This window comes from Pteronotus mesoamericanus, unplaced genomic scaffold (assembly GCF_021234165.1).
Source record: "Pteronotus mesoamericanus isolate MK-2021 breed Mesoamerican mustached bat unplaced genomic scaffold, CSHL_Meso_final contig_94, whole genome shotgun sequence".
NCBI classification, from domain to species: Eukaryota; Metazoa; Chordata; class Mammalia; order Chiroptera; family Mormoopidae; genus Pteronotus; species Pteronotus mesoamericanus.
This window is the reverse complement of record NW_026555285.1, coordinates 45,979,524-46,003,619: the sequence shown is the minus strand read 5'-3', so window position 1 is coordinate 46,003,619 and position 24,096 is coordinate 45,979,524. Positions and strand designations below refer to the sequence as shown.

Here is a 24,096-nt window from a genome sequence, read left to right as displayed (position 1 = left end):
TATTTGATAAGGGCTTAACATCCAAGGTATATAAAAACATAAAACTCAGTAAGAACACAAAGGAACAAACAATTCCATTAAAAAATGGGCAGAGAACCAGAATGTACCTTTTTCTATAGAAGACGTATAAAAGGTCAACAGGTACACAAAAAGGTGTTCAATACAAGTAATTATCAGGGAGATGCAAATCAAAATAACAATGAGATTTCACTTCACACCTGTTAAGATGGCTATTATCAAGAAGACAAGAGATAACAAGTGTTGGCAAGAACGTAAAGAAAAGGGAATCCTTCTTTGGCACTGTTTGTGGGAATGTGATTGTTGCAGCCTTCATGGAAAACAGTATGGAGGTTCCCCAAAAAGTTAAAAATAGATTTACCATATGATCTAGCAATTTCCCTTCTGGGTATTTATCCAAAGAAAACAAAAGCACTGAGTTAAAAAGACACCTGCGCCCCCAGGTTCAATGCAGCATTATTTATAATAGCCAAGACATGGAAACAACCTAAGCATCCACTTATTGATGAATGGATAAAGACCAAGTAGTGTATATATACAATGGAATATTACTCAGCCATAAAAAAAAAATCCTGCCAAATGGAACAACATAGATGAACCTTGAGGGCAAAATGCTACATGAAAGTAAGTCAGACAGAGAAAGACAAATACTGTATGATCTCACTTATGTGTGGAACCTGAAACAACAAAACAATACTGAACTTACAGACAAAGACACTGGTGTTTGCCAGAGGCCAGGCTAGGGGAGGAGGGGGGCGGTGGGATGGGGCAGGGAGAGTGAGGAAGAAGAGATTGCTGGATGTGGTCCGAAAGTACAAACTTCCAGTTGTAAGATACCTAAGTACTGGGGATACAATATACACCAAGGGGACTATCGTTAACCATACTGAATTGTACATTCGCAAGTTGCTAAGACAGTAGATCATAAAAATTCTCATCACACAAAAAAATGTTACTATGTGTGATGATGGATGCTAACTAAACTTACTTTGGTAATCATTTCTCAATATATACATACATAAAATCATGTTTTATGACAAAACTCCTAAGTGTTTTAAATAAAGGGATACAATGTTATTCTTGGGTAATTTTACAAAGTGAAAAAAATCTAAAACTAATAACTAATACAATGCTATATGCCAATTATATTTCAATGCCAATAAATAAATTTTAAAAACCGACAAAAATGATTAAGTCACTATATTTCTCCCTGAAACATCAATTTCGGTATGTTTTCAAACCTTAAACATATTAAACATAGCAAAACCAAAAACATACTTAAAAACACTGCAGAAAACAAAAACAAGAAACTACCACCTATCCCATTTTGCCATTGATTACATCAGCATTTTGACTACAGAATATATAATTACAAGTGTACTTAATTTACACACTGAAGTCTACTTTAAGTAGCTTATTCAGATAGAGTTTTCAGCCATGTGTGATAAGTACATTTCCAACATTAAGTAATTAAATGCATCAAATTTCCAAAGACTTCTAATTATTGCTTTGTTTCTGCACTTCCCAGACCATAACCTAAAAATAATACACTGATATTTGATTCAGACACACAGTACCCTTATTTTAACTCACATGCTTAGGAAAAAAAATCCTACTTCATAGCAGTGACCCTTAATTTAAACCGAAATTTATTAAAAATCAGGGTAACATAGGTGTATTAGAGTTTTCCCACAAGAATAAAAGGCAAAATAGCTGGACTATTATATTAGGGCTGGAATTTTCAAAAATGTTTCACTCTTTTAGAGGTCTAAAGTTAAATCTATTCAAGTATTATATGGTATACCATGTTAAAATCTTAGCAACTAGAAATAAGCTAATTTTAAGTATTTCATAACCTTAAAATTTACCAATATATTTATATTTTACTTCTACATTTTACTAAAATGCAGATGTCTAAAATCATATCATTATCATTATTGATATTATTCTATTAAAAGATTCAATTTGATTTGGTAAAACATAAAGGAATGTTTAAGAAACTTTTCCCTGTCAGGCTGAGAATAATTCTTAATATAATGAACCACAACTGTCAAAGTAACAAAAACAAAGGCAAACATACATGGCATATTTCTGCATACCATTAAAATTTCACGATACATTTCCTACAGAAATACTATCTCTAATTTCTACTTTTGTAACTAATCTGCGTCCATCAGTTTGATCTCGTTTGAAGGTCTACTCATACACACAAATATTTTTCCAAAATTTAAAGAACTTACAACTTTTTTTACACAATAGGCCCCCAAAACGTAAGTACATAGGAAACCACTAGGTTAAGAACAGACGGAGAGAGACAGGTAACAGGGCAAAGCTAAAATGGAAGCAGAGGAAACCCCAGAGTCGAGCCACACACCCTTCCCCGGAGACGGGTTCTGAAGACAATGGCCGAGAGAAGAATTGTGCAAAATACACATTATCCTTGGGAAAAAAACAACCCTTAAATTAAGTATGGTATACCTGGTTTTAATGTAAAGATCATAGCTTGGAAATGTGAATAAATGTGTAAGGTTTGTATTTTAATGTGCTATATATAGTTTCACAGAAGATACCATATAGAAATTAAGACTTTCCAACTTTGTTGACACTTCCATTGGTTGTATCCTCTAAAACCGTTTTATCAGTTCCTCCATCTCCTCCTTCATGTTTGCCAGTTAATTAATTATCCAACTTTTTCCTAAAAACTGGAAGACTGGAAAGTCAGTATTAGCCACTTGCCTGGTGGCCTGAATATTTCTCACTCAGTGGTCAGTCACAGCCCCTTTCAAATCACTCATTTGTTCCTGTCAGAGGATTTATCAACAGGTGGGGACCGCTGGTATCGTTTGCGTGCAGTGCAATGGTTGGCTGACTGTATTACTTTTGTCCCTTCTCCCTTAAAAAAAAAATCATTATAATGATTCTTCCGATTATAGATTTTATTAATATAATTATCACCAAATCTTAACCAGACAAGATTTGCAGATCACAGGCTTCCGGTTCTTTAAGGTTCATATTCAACTTGACCTCTCTTCTCTCATCGAACCACCGGACAGAAGTACTCACAGGATGTCAGAGCTAAAGGGAGATCATCTACCCCATCTGCGAAAGGCTGGGATGGCAGAAAGAAAACTATATTGCAGTGTGCTCATCTGAGAATGAAGCAAAACCAGTTTCCCTCTGAGAAAAAAACTCTGGGCTGTAAAAAGTGACTCATGGGTGGGTATGAGGCTCTGTACCTTGGAGGACCAGATTTTTTTTTTAATGCTCACCCTAGGATATGTTTATTGATTTGAGAGAAAGAAAACGGTGCGGGGGCAGGGGGTGGTGCTAAGGGAAAGAAAGAGAGAAACATCCATTGATGGGTTGCCTCCCGTATGCACCCCAACCGGGGACCGAACCCATAACCCAGGTATGTGCCTTGACTGGAAATCTAACCCACAACCTTTTGGGGTATGGGACAATGCTCCAACCAACCGAGCCACCTGGCCAGGGCTTGGAGGACCAGATTTTGATTACAATTTTGGCTATTGGGGGTATCAAACTGGGGAAGGAGGTGTTTGTGGGGAAAGGGGCGGTGGCAGACTCCAGAAGGTTCACTTACTGAGGACAAACATCATTCGATGTGTTCACTGGTTTGGGCTCACAGCAACAACCTGTTACGCGTCAAGACTTAAGTGTGGCAGAAGGCAGTCTGCCTCCCTTTCAGAGTAGCTTTTTATATGGCTACTTATTGGGAAGAGAAAAGGGTGAACCATCGTTTCTGTCAATCGAAAGTGATCACTTAAATGACACAGAGATATTAGTAATAAAAAAAAAAAAGTTACTTACTTTGGATAGTACAAATCAACCGCCCCTTTTCAACCTTTTCCCCAATCTTAAAATGCCTTCAAGCCTATTACGAAGTATGGAGTTCTATACAGCTTACAACTCTCAGGTTCTATCCTTGGCTATGTATTCATTTCTAATTTCTATTTCTGGCCATATCTACTCATTTCTATCTCTCTATACGCCACCTGGCAGATTTCAGCTACTCTATAAATCTGAGCTACACAGCTGATCCTGAGTCTTAAGATTCATACATAAACTGATGTTTCAGCCTTTACCCAAATACTCTAACTACTTTCTACGTGCATCTATCTGGTGATTACCATCTCCAAAGCTTGAAATAATCTCCCTCAGCTATTCCGCCGTAATTCTGTTCACTCATTTTCAAAATGTCAAGGTTACTTTTGACTTTTCCTTCTTCCTCTCCCATTCAGTTTAATTCATTCATTCTTAACATTATTTATATCCATTCTTTGTGTTTCTACAGACACCATGCTAATTCAGAATCTTTCTACTTCGTACAGGAACTAGATTATCACAATATTTCACAACTATTCCTCTTAACTGTGGTTTACTGCCACTAAGCCATATATCGTATCACCACCATATTACTATTTCTATAACAATTTTGATCATGGTCCTTGACTACTAAGATGAAGTCCGAAGTCTTCAACTTTCTAACATTTAACTTTATATTTTTAAGCCTCGTCTCCTCTCGCACTTCTATATAAATTCCTAGTTTAGCTCGTCTGGTCTACCTAACAGCTAACAAACACATGCTATGCATTTCCCACCTCCTGACATTGTGCTCCTCATTTTTTAAGGTTCATATTAAACTTCACCACTGCCCTGTTGCCCTAACTAGATAGAAAAACTAACTCTCAAGGAACGTTTGAGCTGAAGGTAGATCATCTACTCAATCTGCAAAACGAGCTTTAAAGAATCATTCCCTTCACCTACAAAATGAAAATGTTTGGGAAAACTGAGGCTACAGGACAATAAAAACACTTTCCCTTCTGAACATTAGTTTTTCCTCCAACATATTTTTCTTGCTTGGTTCCATTGCCAATGGCTGTGCCAGCCATGTGGGATTCGACGTTAGTGACCGACTGCATGTAAATTGTCACACAGTAATTACACTTTCATGACTGCTGCAAGAGGGAAGCACAGGCTGCCACTGAAGTCTGAGTCCCTCTGGCTGAGGGAGGGACAAGGCAAGAAGGGTATCAAGAGTGGGAAACTGGGAAGGAGTTAATTCAGTTGTGGAGGAGGAACGCTTCCCTGAGGAGGAAGTCTTTTCAGCAGGGGTAGTGGCAGAAGATTTCCACAGGTAGAAGGAAAGTTCAGAGATTGGCACTTTGAAAAGACTAAAAGGAGGTCCGGGAGCTGGAATCTAAGGGACGAGGAGTGGCGCCAGGGGAGGCTGCAGAGGCAGGGTGGGGGTGGCCAGGAGCGTGCTCCGTCTGCCCGGGAAGGTCCTGTTGAGGATTCCTGGGCTCTATTCTAAGAATAGCATGCCTTGTTCCAAGATACTTCAAGTCAGGACCACGAATTACCCCGGGAGAAATGAGAAAAGCAATTATGAAATGGGAAAGAATTCTAGTTTTATTTCCCTTGAAACATTTTCTGTATCCCTATTGCTATTTCCTTGTGTGATCTCATCCAAAGTCAAGTTTAAAAAAAGAAAGCGTAACAATTTATATAGTTATTTTCAGTTGGTCCACTTGGCTTTGACAAAAGGTTGTGTGTGTGTGTATACACAAACACACGTCTATGCACCTGTAAATATTTAAGGGAGCATTGGCTTGTTTTATATTTTTTAAAAGCAAAATATTCCATACACTAATTCAATGAAAAGCTCCAAATCACTGTTAGGCCATGCATTAGCGCTACACTTTAAGTTAAATGTTCCATTCTCCTGCCCATAAGACCTTTTTTTTTAAAAAAAAACAACAAACCAACTATTGCTTTTTAGTGAGAGAGGAAGTGAGGGCGGAGGGGAGATGAGCCACCACCTTGGTGTATTGGAACAACGCTCTAACCAAGTGAGCCACCCAGCCAGGGCCGTTAGACCTCAGTAAGGAAAAATATTTTAAGAGAACATCAACACATCTTTTTCAGAATTACTTTAACCCTAATTGCTTTTTAGCCTCATCTTCTCTACACTACGTAAAGGTTTCAAAACACAACCACAAATTTATTTCCTACAGTATTACATTTATATTAAGAACAAAATTTAAAGAAGGTAGGGTGACAAAACTTTCATCAGTAATAGAACAACCGGAATTTTGGAGCAATTTCTTTGTTCAAGGTATTGTGCTGGGCATCTTAAAATATATCTCATTTAATTCTAAGAAAGACTCTAAGGATGTATGCTATACTCTATTTTACAGATAGGGAAACTGAAGCTGAGAGATGCAAGCATTTTCCCAAAATCCGTACGCCTTAGACCTGCGTCATCCAATATGGTGGCTGGTAGCCACATGTGGCCATGCATTGAGCAGTTAAAATATGGCTAGTCTGAAGTAGGGTGGTCTGTAAGTGTAAGATATACGCTGGGTTTTTGAAATTTAGTATGAAAAAGAAAGTAAAACACATCAATAATTTTTGAATATTGATTACATGTTGAATGATTACATTTTAGATACAGTAGGTTAAAATAATTTCACTATTAAGTGAAAATGGAGAAGTAAAAAGCTACCAGATTCATACTTTAGAACAGCAGCAGAGGCCAAGAAAAGATCCCCTTCATTCCAGTTTAAAATTTAACAGAAGAAATAATGTACAAGTTTTTAGTTTAGCTATTACAGTGCACAGTCAATGAGTTAACTGGAGGGGGAGGGGTGGGGCTGGTCTTGGGGAGAGGATCGCCCCTTTGATCTCATATGTTGCATTAAAAATGCACTGCTGGTAATGAGCTTCTGAGCACCCCCTGAGTACACATGACTTGGTCCTTGCTCTTTCTCAATGAATAGACGGAAACTGACTTGTAATGTGATTCTGTCTACAGTACACCTACAACTATATTTCTGTGTCTTCCAATTTTGAGCAGAATTACGTGGGAAAAAATGAAATGACACTATATCAAAACTATTAGCAATTCTTAACTAATTATAAGAATTAATGTGTAATTAAACAGTAATTAGAAAAATTTGATAAAACTTTGAATGTTATTACACTTCTAATGCTTGAAATAAGAAAAAATACACTGAGTCCATTTAGAAAAAACAAACATTTTAAACTACTGAAACTACCAGTCATATTTCCAAAGTACATATTTTAGAAGTTTATATTATTAAAGAGCTTAGCTGCATTAATTTTAGGTAATATACTTAAAAAAAACAAAGAAATAGGTAATATACTTAAGTTACAGCTTTGAAGAAACTTCTTGTTTCCAGCAATGCCTTTTTTTTTTTTTTGAGGGGGAGGGTAAGGCAGCTAGATTTTTTTAGAAGTTAATATTCTCTCAGCCCCACTGAGCTGTTACGATGTCCTCAAATAATTTCATAATCTGCCTTTAAACTTTCGTCTTAATTGAAGAGTTCAATTTTAAAAACTCCTTGGCACTGTTCAGTCTTTTATGGGATGAGCAAGGTCTCTCTCCTCCCGATTTGACATTTTTCCTAACACACTATACAGGTGAGCAATTTTTGCTGTCAAATATTGCAGAGGTAGATTTCTTGTTGTTCAGTCTGAAAATGTCTCCACTATACTTGCACAGCTGCCCTCTTCCCATCACAAACCAATCCACCCTTCCACCCCCTCCCTGTAAGTTTTAAACTTTGTTTCCTTTGGGGTTCTGCACAAGCACAACTAATACTGTCCAAGAGACAAAGAGCTGTGCACTGGGTTCACGGGATGCCAAATTTGAGTTGTGAAACAAACAAAGCACCCAAATTTGAGATTCAAGATGATGATGATGGTGATGCTGGCAAAATGAAAAAATACTATAAAGCATAAAAACCCATAGGCATCTCCCTAGGCAGCTCCGCCTGCCCGCGGGCCACCCCAGAGCACAGAGAGGAAGAGGGAGAGCTGGCCCCGGGACGGTGGCTGCCCGACTGCACGGTGAAGCCCCTACCCGCGCCCCCAGCCCTCTCACCGCTTCACTCGGATGATCTGGTCCCGCATGGGCTTGATGTCCTGGAAGCTCTGCTGGTTGACGAGGCTGTAGACGAGGATGAAGCCCTGGCCGTTCTTAATGTACAGGTCCCGCATGGACGCGAACTGCTCAGTGCCCGCGGTGTCCAGGATTTCCAGCACCGACGGCGACGAGTCCACCTCGATCTCCTTGCGGTAGAAGTCCTCGATGGTGGGGTCGTATTTCTCGATGAAGGTGCCGGTCACGAACTGCACGGTCAGGGCGGATTTGCCGACCCCGCCCGAGCCCAGCACCACCACTTTGTACTCGCGCATCGTCCCTCCGCGGCCGTCGCCGCCGCCACCGCCCGCGACATAGACCTACGCCCGCCGCGCTGCGTCCCCGGACCCTGCCCCAGTGGCCGACCCCGCCGCCTTATGCGGCCTCCCCCACTTCACAGCCGCTGCAGCCCCCCGGGCGCCGGCGGAGGGAGCAGCGGGCATGGGCCAAGCCAAGCGGCAATGCGGCCCCGCGGGCGCGGGCAGGCACTGAGAGCGAACAGTGAGTGGGAGCCGCCGGAGCCGCCCGAGCCGCGGGCCCGCAATGCTGCCCGCCCCGCCCCTCGCGCCTCCACGCCCAGCTCCCCGCCTGCCGCCGCCGCCGCCGCCGCCGCCGCCGCCGCTTTCCCCGGCGCCAGAGCGCGCGCCCGAGCCCGAGCACCGCCGCAGCGCTGCCGGGGCGGGGCCGGCGGCCAGGGGCGGGGCTCCGACTGCTCAGCCCCGCCCCTCCTCCCCCGTCGCCTAGGCGACCGGCAGCGCGCGCTCCCGGGAGGCTCTGCGCCGCGCGTTAGCCTCGGTCCGCGTTTAGATAAACAACCACCTTGGCCACCAAACGACACCCTCGCCCGCACTCCAGAGCGAACGCCGGAGCCCGTGTCCTGAGCATGCGCAGTTCGTCTGCCGGAGACGGGAACCGCGTCAACCTGAGAATCCCACGCTCAGAATTTGGCAGAAACTAGATGTTAGAGGGACCAGAGCAATCTCACGCAATCGCTGAGGAGGGAAGTGAAAAGAAACAGACAAGGGCCAAAAAGACTTGGCATGAGGGTCTTGCCCGACACCACCCATTCTGTCACCGTTCCTGAGAGTTTTGATTTTATCTTGTATAAACAGAACGAGCAGCTTTGTGTAAGGGGCCGAACGTAAACACAACATGAACCTTTGTTTTAAGCGTCAGGACACTGAAGGAGAGGTGACAGGTCATTGCAATCCAGTGCCTGGGGCGAAGGCCAGAGACTGGCAGCCGGGCCCACTCCAGGGGATGTCGGGAGTCCGGCCACCTTCCCCCCCAAGCCCCGCCCTTCTTAAGTGCTCTAGTGAAATGGAGCTCTTCCCACGCACTGTCAGCTACAGACGCTTGGAAAACCGGGAGAGCGGAGCCCCGAACCGCAGTAGACTGCCCAGGGACACCTCATAGCAACAAACAGCTGGTAAACCTAGTAGGAAGCTGGAATTCATTCGAGCCAACCATTCCACGTCTCTGGACCCCATGATACCATTCCCGGCCAATAGAGAGTCGCTGCAGAGCACGTGACGCCCACCCACCAGCCAACGGGCAGAAACTCTAGTCGCAGGGTCAGCCAAGCCACCTCCCACTGTCTGGCGAGGCTGGGCGTTTGCTCTTGCGCGTGCTCTGGCAGCCAATCGCAGGTGAGCTGACCAATGACGAAGGCTTGAGCCGAGCCAACCAGAATGCGCGATTCTCTTGCCACCAAGGGCAGGTAGCATGGAGACGCCACCAGGGCTGGTGGAGTTCGGGCGGGGTCAGAGACCGAGGGACCGGTCGCTGCGCTTTATGTTGGCAAAGGAGCAAGATGTGTTTCAGGCGAGAGTGATGAATTCCGCTTTTAACTTGGTCTCCGTCATATTCTGCCCTAATGATGGGCATGAAAATAGTGCTGAAGGATGTGGACTGAATCGTGGGATGAATCGAGAAAACAGGGACTTTTGTCTTTAGAGTGAGACAGATTCCGGTGTTTAGGGAGGCATACTGCAGCAGTTGCACGGGTCCTCCGTGCGTACCTCTTAAAACGTTTTAAACAACTCAGTTTTAAAACTTGCCGTTCTGTGTCTCTGCAGCATTAAATCTTAGTTACAACACACTCCCTCCCACCCATAACGTCAAATTTCCAAGAAGTTACATCCCAACTATTTCTGGGTTATATTTTGTGATAACTGGTTATTGAATTTACCTTTCTTGCACTCTGTGCATCTCGAACTAGTCTACATCCATCCATTGCTATCTCATATTTCTTGGGAATAATAAGTTTCTATACTTCTAATATATGATCATACCTATTTTCTCCGCTTCCTCAGAAAGTCATCACATAGAGGGGATTTTGCTTTGAGTTCTTCAAAAAACCAGATGTTCTTTTATCCTCTTTTCTGTCAATTATCAAACAACTTCAAAGATGTACTCAGATTTCGCAGCACCTACAGCCTTGTTGCTCTATTATATTAGGATGGATAATTTACATTTGCATTATCTTGCTATAGTATAACACCAAATTTTTGTTTAAAATATTGGAGGCCAAGTGTCCTGTCGCAGTAAATGTAGTAAAATAAAACTCAGACATTATTTCTCGCTTACATATCATCAAAACAGGAGAGATTGTGTCTGAGCTGTCAGAATTAGCCATAAAGGCAGTTTGCAAAAGAATTAGAATCAGGAATATTTTAAGATAATTGAAACCAGAAAGGATCCGATATCTCATTCTAAAGTAATACTGTGAATAAGTGAATTAAAATTAAGAGAGCTCGCATAGATATGAAATAAAGCTTCGTGTCTGACCTTTTTTGGTAAAACTTGTATGCTTATTTGTGGTTACTTTAGCTTAGCCACAGCCTCACTTCAGAGAAAAAGACCATCTCTTTTAAGATTCAAGTTGTGCATTGTGGTGGTAAGAACTTCCTAGCCTTGTTGGGGGGTTTAATGTAGCCCAGAAGCACACACTTTCTGTTTAGTACCTGTGGGACTGAAAAACCATTCATTTTGCAAGGAATAACGGTCCAGTAACTTTTTTTTTTTAATTTTAGACATTTGCATTGGGATTCTGGGTCTAGAATGTTGTTAGCAGCTGGTTTCAGTTCCTAGGTCTCTAGAAGTTGAGAAGCTCTGAGTTGTAGTGCATCTGAATCTGATAGAAGTTTACACACACACACACACACACACACACACACACACACACACAGTGAGTTGCCTCCCTAGTCACTCCATTTGGCATAATAGAGAGTAAGAGAGCTTTCAGCCATTTCTCAGGCTGTTTTTCCTGACCTTTCATCAATGCTGACTTTCTTGATAAGGAAAAGTGTAGAGACTGCAGGTCTTAGGATAGCTGCACCTCACGTGTCTCATATTGACAGGCCTCGGTTCTCATTAGCTATGCTGCCATGAAAGCAGATTTTGGACCACTGAGAGGCAAAAGAAACATAAGTGGGAGCATATTTTCTCACACTTGATTTGAGGCTGCATGTGAAATGCTGTTTGAAGGATTAGCTACTATAAGAAAGGATGTCAGGACATGTAATTTTGTAGATTTGGGCGTGCCTGTCTCCTTATTCCTTAATCATTCCCAGCATGAACTATCTATTCTGAGAGTGACTTTAGAAATAAAAAATTATGTCTCTATTCATTTGTTTATGAGAAAGGCAAAGTAAAAATGAGGTAAAATTGAATTAAATGTTCCCCAAGAGCTGTACATCTACATGATAGTGAAGACTGAACCCTGAAGAGTGACGCTTTCGGGTCTCCCTAGCTTCTGAAGTGCATTGCTGGGAGGAAAAAGAAAGAAAAAACTTTATTTCTCCTCCTCCCGCTGAATCTGAGCATTATCTCACTTATGCCCAGATACCGACTATCACAGTTGCATTACCGTGGAAACCCAGCTCCTTTTTTGCTTCTGTGAAAGATGTTGGAAAGGTGGAATGAAATCTACTGTGTTCTGTGATGATCTGAGGGCAGCAAGAAGGAACATGCAAAGAAGTTAATATAAACACGTTAGTAGAGGGCGTTTGTAATATGGCCAGTGCTTCTTGGCTATAAAATCTGATTCCTATTGCTTCCTATTAAAGCCCACCTATCTCTGATTAACCATAAAGGAAAAGCTCAAGTCAAGTGCATTTAGCACCTATGAAATGCTGCTATGTTAATATATGAGAATGTTAATATAATGAGAATGGTTTGCAATTATAAAGACAGCAGAAAACATTTTCTTGGCCTCTGAGGTTCCTAATACAGTTCAGAAACACATATATATGAAGAGTGGGAAGGAAGGGACAAACTAATGTGTTTCTCTTTAGAAAATGTGATCTGTTGCCCTGACTGGTGTGGCTCAGTGGGTTGGATGTCCTCCCGAAAACTGAAAGGTTACAGGTTCGATTCCTGGTCAGGGCACATGCCTGGGTTGCAGACCAAGTCCCTGGTTGAGGGTGTGCGAGAAGCAACCGATGGATGTTTCACTCACACTTTGATGTTTCCCTCCCTCTCGTCCTCCCTTCCCTTCTCTCCAAAAATAATTAAATAAAATCTTTTTTAAAAAAGAAAATATGATATATCTCTGCGTTTTTGCAAAGAAAAGGAATTAGAATCAAGAAGTTGAGTACATAAAAAGTGAATGGAAGAAAACTTTGCTTGAAAAAGTGTTTCAATAGGCATTTTTAAGCAGAAAAGTTTTTCAAAAGGAAAAGGCTCAATGATGAAAATATCAGCAGAAAAAAGAAAAGGGCTGAAGAGCTTGAAGGTTCTAAAGAAAACTGAGGTTTAGTATGGTTCATGTAACATAGCCGAAAAGTGTGCACCGTGTTGCTTGCATAACCAGCAGTTTCCCATTCTTTTTGCAGGGGGTAAAAAAATGGAATGAATCAGGATTGACCATTAATGGCAGTGCTTTCCCCTCTGCCCACAGTTAGTCCAAAAGTAGGCACATGACTCAATTCTTGCCATTAGAACCAGAAAAAGGCTGCTGGGGCTGGGATTCTGACAAGATTAAGTAGATTTAAAAAATAATATATATTTATTTTTTAGAGAGAGGGAAAGGGAAGGAGAAAAAGAGGGAGAGAAATATTGATGCAAGAGAGAAGCATCGATCAGTTGCCTCATACAAGCCTGGACCTGTGACCCAAGCATGTGCCCTGACCGGGAATTGCATGGGGCACCTTTCACTTTGCAGGATGACCCCCAACCAACAGAGCCACACTAGTCAGGGCAAAAGTGAGTAGATCTTTTTGACATCACTTCCCTTGCTATCGGCTTTGTACTTTGAAGTATGAGAATGTGGTCACCATCTTTGGGCTGTGGCGCTTTGTGGCTGTGACTGAAAACTGATAAGCTCTGGGTGGTTAAGGAGAAGGGTGGAAAGAACATAGGTCCTGGGTGACAGCATGGAACTGTCAAACCGATACTAAAAATGCCCCCCTTTGTACTATGGCTAAGTAAATAGCTAGTCTATTTAAGTCTTTTGGTTTAAGTCTGCATCTTGCAGTTATTTACATCCCAACTGTTACAGAAAGTGTGAGAGATTCGAGACAAATTGGTGTTTAAAAAATCAGCAAGCATTACTGAGCACTTTCATTCTACTAATATCCTGAATGGTATTTCAAAGACGTAATATTTATGCAACTTTTACTATGTATACAAAAGTCAGTCCAGAAAAAGTCCAGCCATTGTTAATATGAGAATGGTTTGCGCGACACTGGTGTAACCTGGCAGGCAAGGAGAGTGGACTAAAATGCGCGTGTGTGAACGGTGACAACTTCACTGCACTAGTCAGTGAGGGTGGTAGACACTGTTGAGTGAGCATGCGTACTGTGTGGCCATCGTATTCAAAATGACTAAGTAGAGCAATGAATCTGCATCCAGTTCTCCATTAAGCTTGAACATTCCTCCGTGGAAACTTTTCGTATGATTCAGAAGGCTTTTCAGGGACGATGCAATGAGTGCAGTGCAAATAAAAGCATGGCACAAACGCTTCAAAGATGGTCGAGAATATCTTGAAAGTGATCCACATTCTAGAAGGCCTGCAACAAGCATAACACCTGAAAATGTGGGATGTGTACAGGCTGCAGTCAACACAGATCGGCAACTGACAGTGCGAGAACTAGACGCTGATCTGGGGATTCCAAAAACTACCGTGTCCAAGATTTTGATGCAGGATCTTGGCATGAAATGTGGCAAAATTCATTCTGTCGCTTCCGCTACCAGACAGAAGGAACATTGTACTGCAGTTGGGAGAACTGAGTGAGGTTCCAAGGTGCCTACTTTGAAGGAGGTTGAGGCATCATTGTCCTGTGTGCAATGTTTCTGGTATCTTCTATCTTCTTTAGTAAATGTCTCTATTTTTAAATAGTACATGGCTGGATACTTTCTGGACAGACCTTGTATTATTATTCTAGGCTCTGAAGATACACGTGAATGCAATTAGCCACAAGTGCTTGCATCCTAAAAGGAGACAGACATTTGTAAACAGAAGAGACAAACAGATATTAAGCAGCTGATTATACATTCATATTATATAATAGCTATGATTATATAATATGAATGCTAATAATATTATGCTTATTAATGCTAATAACAAAAAATCAGAGATTACAAGGGTGTATAGTAAACTATTACAAAATACGTAACTAAATAACGGAATAAAAATCACGCACGCCGACCACGTGATAATGTAGTGTATCATTTACACACAGATTACTAGAGGTCGAGCGATGTGGGAAGAAAACAGGCGGGTTCAGTCAAGTAAAGCTGCTGGAAGGAAATGAATGTGGAGCCATGTTTTGAAGAAAGTGGCCAAAGAATAGACTAGATGGGGCAGGAGGGAGAGCTCCAGATGAAGGGAACCAAAGGAGCAAGGGAAGAAAACAGGACCGGAGGAAGGGAAATGCAGAGTCACGCGATTCATGCGTCCCCTGTGGCACTGCCCTTCTTAGTTAGGGACAGGTACGAAGGCAGAGGGAATCAGAAGCTGGAAGTCTTCAAGCAAGATTATTCAAGGTATAATAACATAGGAAAAATCGTGCATAAGAACAAGTAGAAGGCATACAAGAGTATGTTTGAAATTAAGGTATTATTAAAAAAACGGATGACTTAGAGTGTGGGTGTCATGAAACAGTGATAGTTATGGACTTGAGGGCATCGAGGAGGAGGGGTCTGAAGTCCCACAAATAGAAGCGGGAAGAAATGGAAGGGGTAGGAAAAATGAGGACGATGTTTAGTTAGGGTTATTTTTGCACCGTAGCTGTGAGTGCCATGCATGATATAAACGTGAATGGAAGTTGATTGGAAAAAAAAACTTCCATAGACCCGTAATATATAAAGATAGTCTTTTTGGTAAACAGTGTCATTTAAAATGTTTCCCCTAGAATACCCTTTTAAACCTCGCCATGGAAGAATCTGTTCAGCGGAGCTCGCACCTGCTCACTCACTCAAGGCCCCAATGGAGCTCGCGGAAGGAGCCTCAGCTCAGAGCCCTCGGGCGCCACCGAGAAGGGCGACCTGTGAGAGACCGAGGCCCGCGGAGGCGCCGGTCGCAAGGCCACCGGTCCCCTGCTGGGGGCGGCCCGCGCGCCGGCCGCGGCGCAGTGGCGCCTTGCTGCTCTAGCTTCTTGGGGCTGAGGCTCCCAGCCCTGGCGCGGTGCCTTCCTTCAGCCCGTGGCCTTGGGCTTTACTCCTGCCTGGCCGGAGAGCCAGGTCACCCGGCTGCCGGCGTCGCAGGCAGAGTGAAGAGGGGAGCGTGGGGAGGAGGCGAGGGCTACCAGGACAAAGACAGAACCGTCCCCGGCGGGGGCTGGGAAGCCGAAAAGCCACGGCCTACGAAGGCCAAGACAAGAACCCAGAAACGCGCCAAGTCTTGCTCGTACATGAGATCTTGTGCAGCTGCTGTTGTCACAAGAAAAGCTGGGACAGCCGAAGTGAGACTCTCTGAAAACCAGTGATAATCGACAGCCTGCTCACAAATGCAAGCGGGGGACCCCAGACGCGGTAAACCTTTGCTGCTCCCTCACCGTGGCCAGAAAAGTGATCAAGGAACAGAAAACACCGAGAAGCAGCACAGAGCTACCAACACCCGACAGGGGAACTTCAGATTCCAACCCCCCGCCCCCAAGAAAAATGTTCTTAAGTCCAACAGACACACTGGGGCCGAGCCTCGCCACCCCAGTCCCCCCCCCCGACACGCCCCCTGCAGCCGGCTGGCTCTGCTCCCGCCCCCCCGCCCCGCCGCCCCCCCGCCCCCGTCCCCGCCTGGTCACTATAGAAACGTGGCTAGGGAGCCACCAACATTCCAGTTCCATGTTCCAGATTGTGGAAGAGAGTAGAAGAGGCTCCCCACCCCCACCCCCACCCCATCCCGGCCTTAACCCGCCGCCGGAGAGGGGAGAGCGAAGGGATGCCAGAGCATCCTCCTGTGCCGACCTCGCCCGGGAGCCGGCCCCGGACGGTGGAAGGGAGCCTGTGGCGATGGGAGCAGGGCTGCAGGTGGCCACGGGAGGGCAAGCTGAGCGTGGTAGGAAAGGCCCTGCAGGTGCAGGGGCCCCGGTCCATCGGGCTACCTGGCTACAGAAGTACCCTGGGGTATCGCTTCCGCCTCCGGAAGAAAGGCGTGGGGTTCAATTCCGACCCCCAGTTAGCAGGGAGCAGGGCCGCTGGCGACCGGAGTGCTGGGACAGGACCGTCCAGGGCATCGGAGCCACCGGGAACTGCAGCCCCGGCGAGCACCAAGATGAGGGGGAGGCCGGGAGCACCGCCCACGGCGGCTGTGCGGCTCAAGGGCGCTGCGGTCAGTAGGGCGCTTCTCAAATCCACCCAGTCCCGGAGGAGGCTGCTCTGTGACCCGCGGGCGAGCTGGTCCAGTAGGGCTCTCGCTGAGCCCAGTCGCCAGAAATCGCAAACGCTGTCTGCACGGAGCAGCATTCTGCGCGAGGCGCAGGCTTCTGAAATCGCCTCCCGGCTGTCTGTTGCTTTCAGTGACCTGTGGGACGAAGACCTGGACTCTGGGCGCACATTCCTAGAGGACTCCAATATTCCCCTTACATCGTATCTGAGTTTGATAAGTGATTTTTTGAAGCCAGTGAAGCCAACAAAGGCAGCCAGGCGGCTTATGGAAAAGGCGGTGGAGATGATGAAGTTGGACAAGCAAGTGAAAGAAGCTCAAATCCATCAAAAAGCAGTATTGGAAGATACCAGGCTGCTACTCCATGAGAAGTCCCAAGTCGAGGCTGACGCTAAGTTCATGCTAGATCACCTGACCAACAAAACTGAGGAGTACAGAAGGGAAATGAACACGCTGTGGGATAAGTATGCACAAGAAAGCGGGGAAATCCAACGGAGGAGACAAGACTTGGCCTCCAAATTCGCGAAACAAATTTCGGAGCTTCAGAAACAGCTCTTGGAGAAGGAAAAGAAGGAATTTGACTTGAAGCGGCAGTTAAGAGCCATGGCGGACATTTCGCTGGTGAAGGAGAAACAGGACAGAGAAATGCAGACATTACAGGAGGAGCTAAAGGAACCGCGGGCCGAGACAACTGCACAGGCCTATGGCCAGTTCCTGCAGGAGAAGGCAGCGCTGGAGAAGCAGCTGAGTGAGCCCGACGTGAGTCTGATGGATGAGAGAGAAAGGAAGGAGTTGAAAAGGCAGGCCCAAGCCTTGGAGGTGGTAGCGGAGAGGCTGGCTTCTGAGTGCTGCCGCGGCCTCCGCACAGAGAACCGGCGGCTACGGGAGGTTCTAGCGGGGCTGGCCCGGCAGTGCTGGGAGGCACAGGCCACCCGCAGCCACCTCCAGGATCAGAAGCAGCGGCTGCAGCAGGAACAATGGTACGCGGAGTGTTTACTCCGAGGGAGGCAGCTGCTGCAACGGAGCGCTCTGAAGGCCGCAAGAACCCCTTCCTAGGCACCGAATAAAGGATTAACCCACAGTAATTCCTCAACTGTCGCTGATTCAGTAAGGACTGGAGCAAGTATTCTTAGATGCTCCACAAACGTGGATAGAAAGGCTTTTGGATCTCATCGCTACTGTAAAATATCCATCATGATGTGTTAATATGAAGGATTAGGTGTGCTTTTTTTTTTTTTAAACCAGCTGTACTGCTAGGTATTTGTGTGACCAGCTTCCCTTAATCAGGTTTTTCTTCACTTAGCTCTTGTTAGTAAACAGGATGTTCCTCAAACCTCCAGATAACCTAACACCATTTGCCAAACACTCATATATGAAACCAGCTTGAGAAAACCACTCTGAGGAAGTGAAAGGAACACAGTCGTGTGACTTCTTTCATCTCGCTGAGTCAGGTTTCTTTACCAGAAAAGCAGCGGTAAGGATAACATCTCAGATTGACTTTATATAGTGCTTTCTGCTTTGTAAACAACCAACATCAGTTGATTTTTCATTCCTTCTGGCCAACTCAGGACACTAAGGGAAAGTGTATTTAATCCTTTTTAAAAAGTTTGTGCCAGTGACCAGGTTGCTTCTTCTATAGTGTTCTCATGAGTGAGAAGGTACTCTTGTAACAGCAAGATCAATGGATGCTAGACAACGTGAGCTTTTGTCTGATGCAACCCTTGCAATTTTAGCTTTCAGCAAATTGAGAGGGGAAGATAGGATGTGTATTAATGGCATGAATGTGTGCCCAGGGTGAGCCTGAGTAGGCTGTGGGAATACACTGTATTTTGTGTCATACAATAATTTTTTTTAATTATAAGGTTAGTCACTGCACGTGGTATAGCATGAACAATAGCAGCCTTCACAATGACTAGATTTTTAAATTTGCTTCAAATACTCTCTTATTTTCAAGCGATTATAAGAATTTCTACCCAACTTTGATGCTCTATTTCTTACCTGAGCCCATCAATTTCTCCTCTGTTTCACACTGTTCTGCTCACACTTTTGGGATACAATGGGAAGACAGCAGAGTCCCAATGGAAGGCCCGGCTGGTTGCTCCTGGCAGACAGCCAGTCATTTTGTAAGGAAAAGTCATTCCCCTGACTCTCCAGGGTCATGTCCTCGGAGCTCAGCTTCCTGTTTGCACAGAGCAGTATATCCTCTTTTATTATTATCCTCATTAATACTTCTCACACAGCTTCACAAAATATTAGCACTTCATCATTAACTGCAGTCATACATTTACAGAAGGGAATACTACGCAGCCTTCAAAAAGAAGAAAATCCTCCCCTTTGTGACAGCATGGGTGGGCCTGCAGGGAATTATGCTTAGTGACTTAAGTCAGGCAGAGAAAGAGAAGTGCCATATGATTTCACTTGTGCATTATGTGGAATCTAAGGAATAGAATAAACTAACAAGCGAAATAGAAACAGACTCATAGATACAGAGAACAGGCTGCCAGCTGCCAGAGGGGAGGGGGGTTGTGAGGCTGGGTGACAAAGCTGAAGGGATTAAAAAAACCCCAACAAACAAAACCAAAGTCATAGCCACAGACAACAGTGTGGTGATTACGAGAGAGGAAGGGAGTGGGAGGAGGTAGAGCAGGGTAAAGGGGGGATAAATGGTGATGGGAGGGGACTTGACTCGGGGTGGTGAACACACTATACAATATACCGATGAGGTAATGGTGCACCTGAAACCTGTATAATTTTACTAATCAATGCCACCGCAGTAAATTAAATTAAAAACTTGATGACACAGATGGCATAGTAGTTGAAACTGAGACATCTTGTTTGCATAGTCACAGTGCTACCCTGTGCAATGGCACTGCTGGCCAAACCGACCCCAGCCCACACTGCAATGAGAGAAGCGAGGGAGGCATTTCAGGGCTACTAAGCCTTGTCATTTCCCTTGGCACACTGGGCAGTTGAACAAAGTTGAACTATCCCATAATACATGTTGCCTTGACTCCGTTCTGTTGGGGATTGGTCTCTGTTATTGATAGGTTTTTAAAGATTTTGGCTGTTTCCCATGCAAACTTTTATCATTTCCAATGAAAACAACTTATACTGTATGTAAATTAAGAAATATTAACCTGTTGGCATGATTAGATTATACAGACCACAATCAGCTCCCAGACTGGAATTGAGTAAGTCAGTTCTGCACTACTCTCTGACAAAGTGATAGGAGGTAAAATGGACAGTTTATAGGGTTTTGAGTGTATGGTTATGCTGCTCAAGATAAGCAGTCCAAGTAAGATAGTTGAGACGGGAGGCCAATCAGTAGCATATATTACTGAGATTTCTATACTGAAATTACAGTTTCAAAGGGCTCAGTTCTGTGCGTACATTAGGGTGTAGGTTGTCTTAAGCCTGAGAGTTTTTCTCTCTGGGTTTGTGGCTGATGGGTGGGGGCAAGGCTGAGGCTCAGTAAGACATCTAACCATGGCTCAATGAACCACCTGTGCATGGGAATATCAGCAAAATCCTCTAGATGATTCTGACATGGCCCCATGTTGAAAATCAATGTAACAATATAACTCTGTATTTTCGGAAGTAAAAATTATACTCTAAGTGGTGACCCGAGAGATGCTACCGAGGATATTGAATAGCTAGATTCTCTATTCCAAATTCAGAACCTAGTTTAAATTTCACCTTCCCATGTGTCCCTTAAACAAGAGTTAATCTCTCTCTCTACGTATTCCCCAAGCACTCTAAACTTTTCTTATGTCTACTACTATTTTTCCTGTATTATATTTTTTCTTTTTCCTTCTGTTCTTTTAGCTGGTATATGGATTCATGGATGTTTGGGGCAAGGGAGAGAAGGCTGAAGAAGCTGTAATCCTCCCCCGCCCCATTTTTAATCCCTATAATGCTTTGGCTAGTCAATAGTATATATGTAATACATGCGGATTGATTTAGATTAAACATGAAATATTAAATGGTATTAAGATTATGATCAAGTTCCAAATTATCAAATCATTGTATTATCCTCTCTTAATGTGTTATCCCTACTTTCATAGTATTTAATGTCAATGGTGTTTTAAACTTTTAACTTCAACTCTAAACTATCTATAGTCCTAACTGTAGAAATTTTTAAGCAATAACTCTTCAAAGAGCAGTGATATAGGCTTAATTCACAAGCACCACAACTGGACCACATCCTTTAGGTAATCATTTGTTAATCATCCAACCAAATTCTAGTACTAAATATAAAAAAACAACTCTGGATCTTACAAAATAGTAGAAAACATAGAAAAACTCACATTTTCTATTTTATTGATATAAATTCTTTCTGAAATGTAATCACATCAAATTCTAATAAAAACATAGCCAGTAATACAATTCTAATTGGGGAAAAAATAAACAATTATAAAGCAAATCACCAAGGCAAATGAGTCTTCAAAGATATGTGTCATCAAGGTTAAAAAAATATTAGGATAATTTATAAAAACTTAAAAACGCCTTTGACATAATTTTGTCTGTGTCCCCTTAAAATTTCAAGAGCTTTCCTTGCTTCTTGGAAATCAAGGACGTCTGAATGACTGCACTAAGATGAACTGCTTGATGAAATATTTATTATGTTTTTAATCTCCTTATTAAAGACCTTCTTTTTCTTTCCAGCCTGAAGTCTGGTGTAGAAAGGATGGGAAGCTTAGAGATGGTGAGGGACACAAAAACTCCACAGGGACTCAGGCAAGAATAGCCAGATGACAGCAGATAGGGTAGAGAATAGTGCATGTTATTTCCTCATTGTGAGTCCCCAGGGGATGCCTTGGATGGGGGCCCTTGGCTTGACTCTCCTTAATGACACAATCTGATCTTCTATACAGAAGTTTCCAGAGGCACAGCCGAGTGTGCTAAAATGGCAGTACTACCCCCTCAGAATATGACATTTCTGTATGCCTGTATATCCAACTTATTTCCAGATGTATTTTGGGAAAATAGAAAACAGGGTTCCATGGTACTAGAGAGATATCATAAAAATGCACATGACCACTTTATATCCATTTCGAGGTTCCTTTGAGAATGCTTGCTCAAGTCAGGCTCCTGAGGACCCATATTTATAGCATATGAGTTCTCTGGTCATAGCTCATTGGTATGACATATCTAGCTCATGGGCCAGTTGGAATTGCTTCCTCCCAGAAATTTAGACTTGGAGTCCAGAAAGGTGGGCACTTAAAATTAGGAAGTGATGGAAAGCTACACTGGGGAGGCCTTTTGGGGGCTCTGGGTACAAATAGATCAGTCAAGAATATTAGTCTACGGAGAAAAGCCAAAGAACAAAGCAGACCCATAAGGAGAGGTGGAGCGGAGCAGCGATGACCTGCTTAGTTCCCAAGAACTCCCCTGCTTATGTGGAGACCTGATAGCCTTTTCTACCACACTGCCTGTGAGAGATGCCTCTTCCATTACAACCTTACACTAAATTTTCCTTGACTTTAAGTGAAGGTCAGTAGGTTTCTATTAGTCACAACCAGAAGATTTTCCTGACGAAGACAAGGCTATTTCATTAGGATGTGTTCCCTTAAGCCTCTGTTAGGTTTACATTGGAAACGAACAGTGTCCTGCTGTCAATTTGTCAGCATTAATTGTAGGCTATAGTCCAACCATGGTGGAGAACCTAACTGCATGTAACTTGTGACAGTGACTTTTGGAGCTGCGTCATGATGGTTAGTTAGGAGGTCCAGCTCTATGCCTTGGAGGATACAGTGTGTTGTTTCTGTAATGGCGGTATATTGTCTCTCATGCATGCTATTGTTTGCATTAATAACGAAATGCAATACAAAAGCTCCAGGCAATGGCCATGCCATGCAACAGTGAAGCCTGGGATGTAGCTTATCTCACAGACCCAGGCACAGACCAGGTGCCAGCCCTCCCGGAGCAAATAGTTCAGGGGAATTTGAATATTTCCTGCAGCTATTCATAAAGAAGGAGGTGTTTTGCTTCTATTTACAATTTGTCATTATGTGGGTTATGTTCTTGTCTTTCAGAAAAATTAAAATGTAACATGTAATCAGCTAGTTCCCTTATAAGACAGCACCTGGCTTACCCAGAAAACAGTCTAGTTTCTCCCGTGAGTACAGCGAATTCCTTATTGTGCTACGTGCAGTGAAGAGACATAAAGGACCTGTAGACTGTAGCCTAGGTCGCATTTGTAACCTTGCCATCATCTCTAAAATGCTTTATATTCAACTTTTAAATCAATTTGGAAATGAAACTCAGACTGCACAATTCATCATCTAAATTTAGACACTTTTGGGAGTAAAAAAGGTGCTGTTAGTAATACAGCTAGGAGGCCGAGCATCACCAGGGGCTCCCACAGGAACACTGGATGGTCATCACCCGACTCTTGGGCTTTGTATTCCGCTTCTGAGTGACTTACGTACTGAGAAGCCCAGAGGTTCTTGGCCTGCTTTATTTATTTATTTTTTAATTTATAAGACATTTTGAATTGTATGCTCAGTTGAAACCAGACAAGAACTCACACAGTACGTGAATAAACGGCTATTGTGGCTAGACAAGTCACTTGGTGGAGAATGTCATTGTTGTACAATGCACACAAAGACTGCATGTGTGTGGGTATAAGAAGGGACCCGATATCAGGGGCCATTCGACCCAATCTCTCAATTTCAATATAGTCATGTTGGAACAAAGCTGCTAATCATCATCATCATCATCATCTGGACAGCATTACTGCATGCCAAACATTGTGCTGTTTGTTTTACTTATTTTATCTTCACAATTGGCATGGTTTTTGTACAAATCAAATTTTTAGCTGCCATTTTGGAGACTTGCCCACAACCCCAGCTCTGAGCACCAGCTGTGTCAGCTGGGGCTGCCCTGGGGCATCAGGCTCCTCGCTTCAAGATTGAGTGGATTGTATTTTATGAGCCTGAAGTCCCTTTAGCCTTTAACAGTCTATAATGATTGATATATGTGTGTGTGTGTGTGTGTGTGTGTGTGTGTATAAAGAATTGTACTTTTTTTGGAGGTGTTTTGATTATTTGGATTCAGGCCAATCCTTAATACAGAATAGAGAGTATGCCTGTCCATGACAGAATATTATAAATATGTTTTGTATACACATACTTAATATGAAAGTACTCTTCATGATGCATTTATAAAGGGCAGCACGGTCTACATCAAGCATCTGGACTGGTATCCAGCCACTTAGTTTCTCCATGAATTTATGAAAAGTTACTTAATTATCCTGAGCCTGAATGCCTTCAACAGTAAGATG

At 43.4% G+C, this 24,096-nt stretch overlaps 1 protein-coding gene across 1 annotated transcript in view; it reads right to left on the bottom strand.

The window, feature by feature from the left end:
* RAP2A (RAP2A, member of RAS oncogene family) overlaps window positions 1-8,429 on the bottom strand; it is a 33,763-nt gene extending 25,334 nt beyond the window's left edge. Inside the window, exon 1 of the mRNA XM_054586494.1 lies at window positions 7,946-8,429. Within this exon, the coding sequence (XP_054442469.1) occupies window positions 7,946-8,259 (314 nt within the window). The 5' untranslated portion in view covers window positions 8,260-8,429. The remainder of the gene's footprint in view (window positions 1-7,945) is intronic.
* Window positions 8,430-24,096: the final 15,667 nt, after the last annotated feature.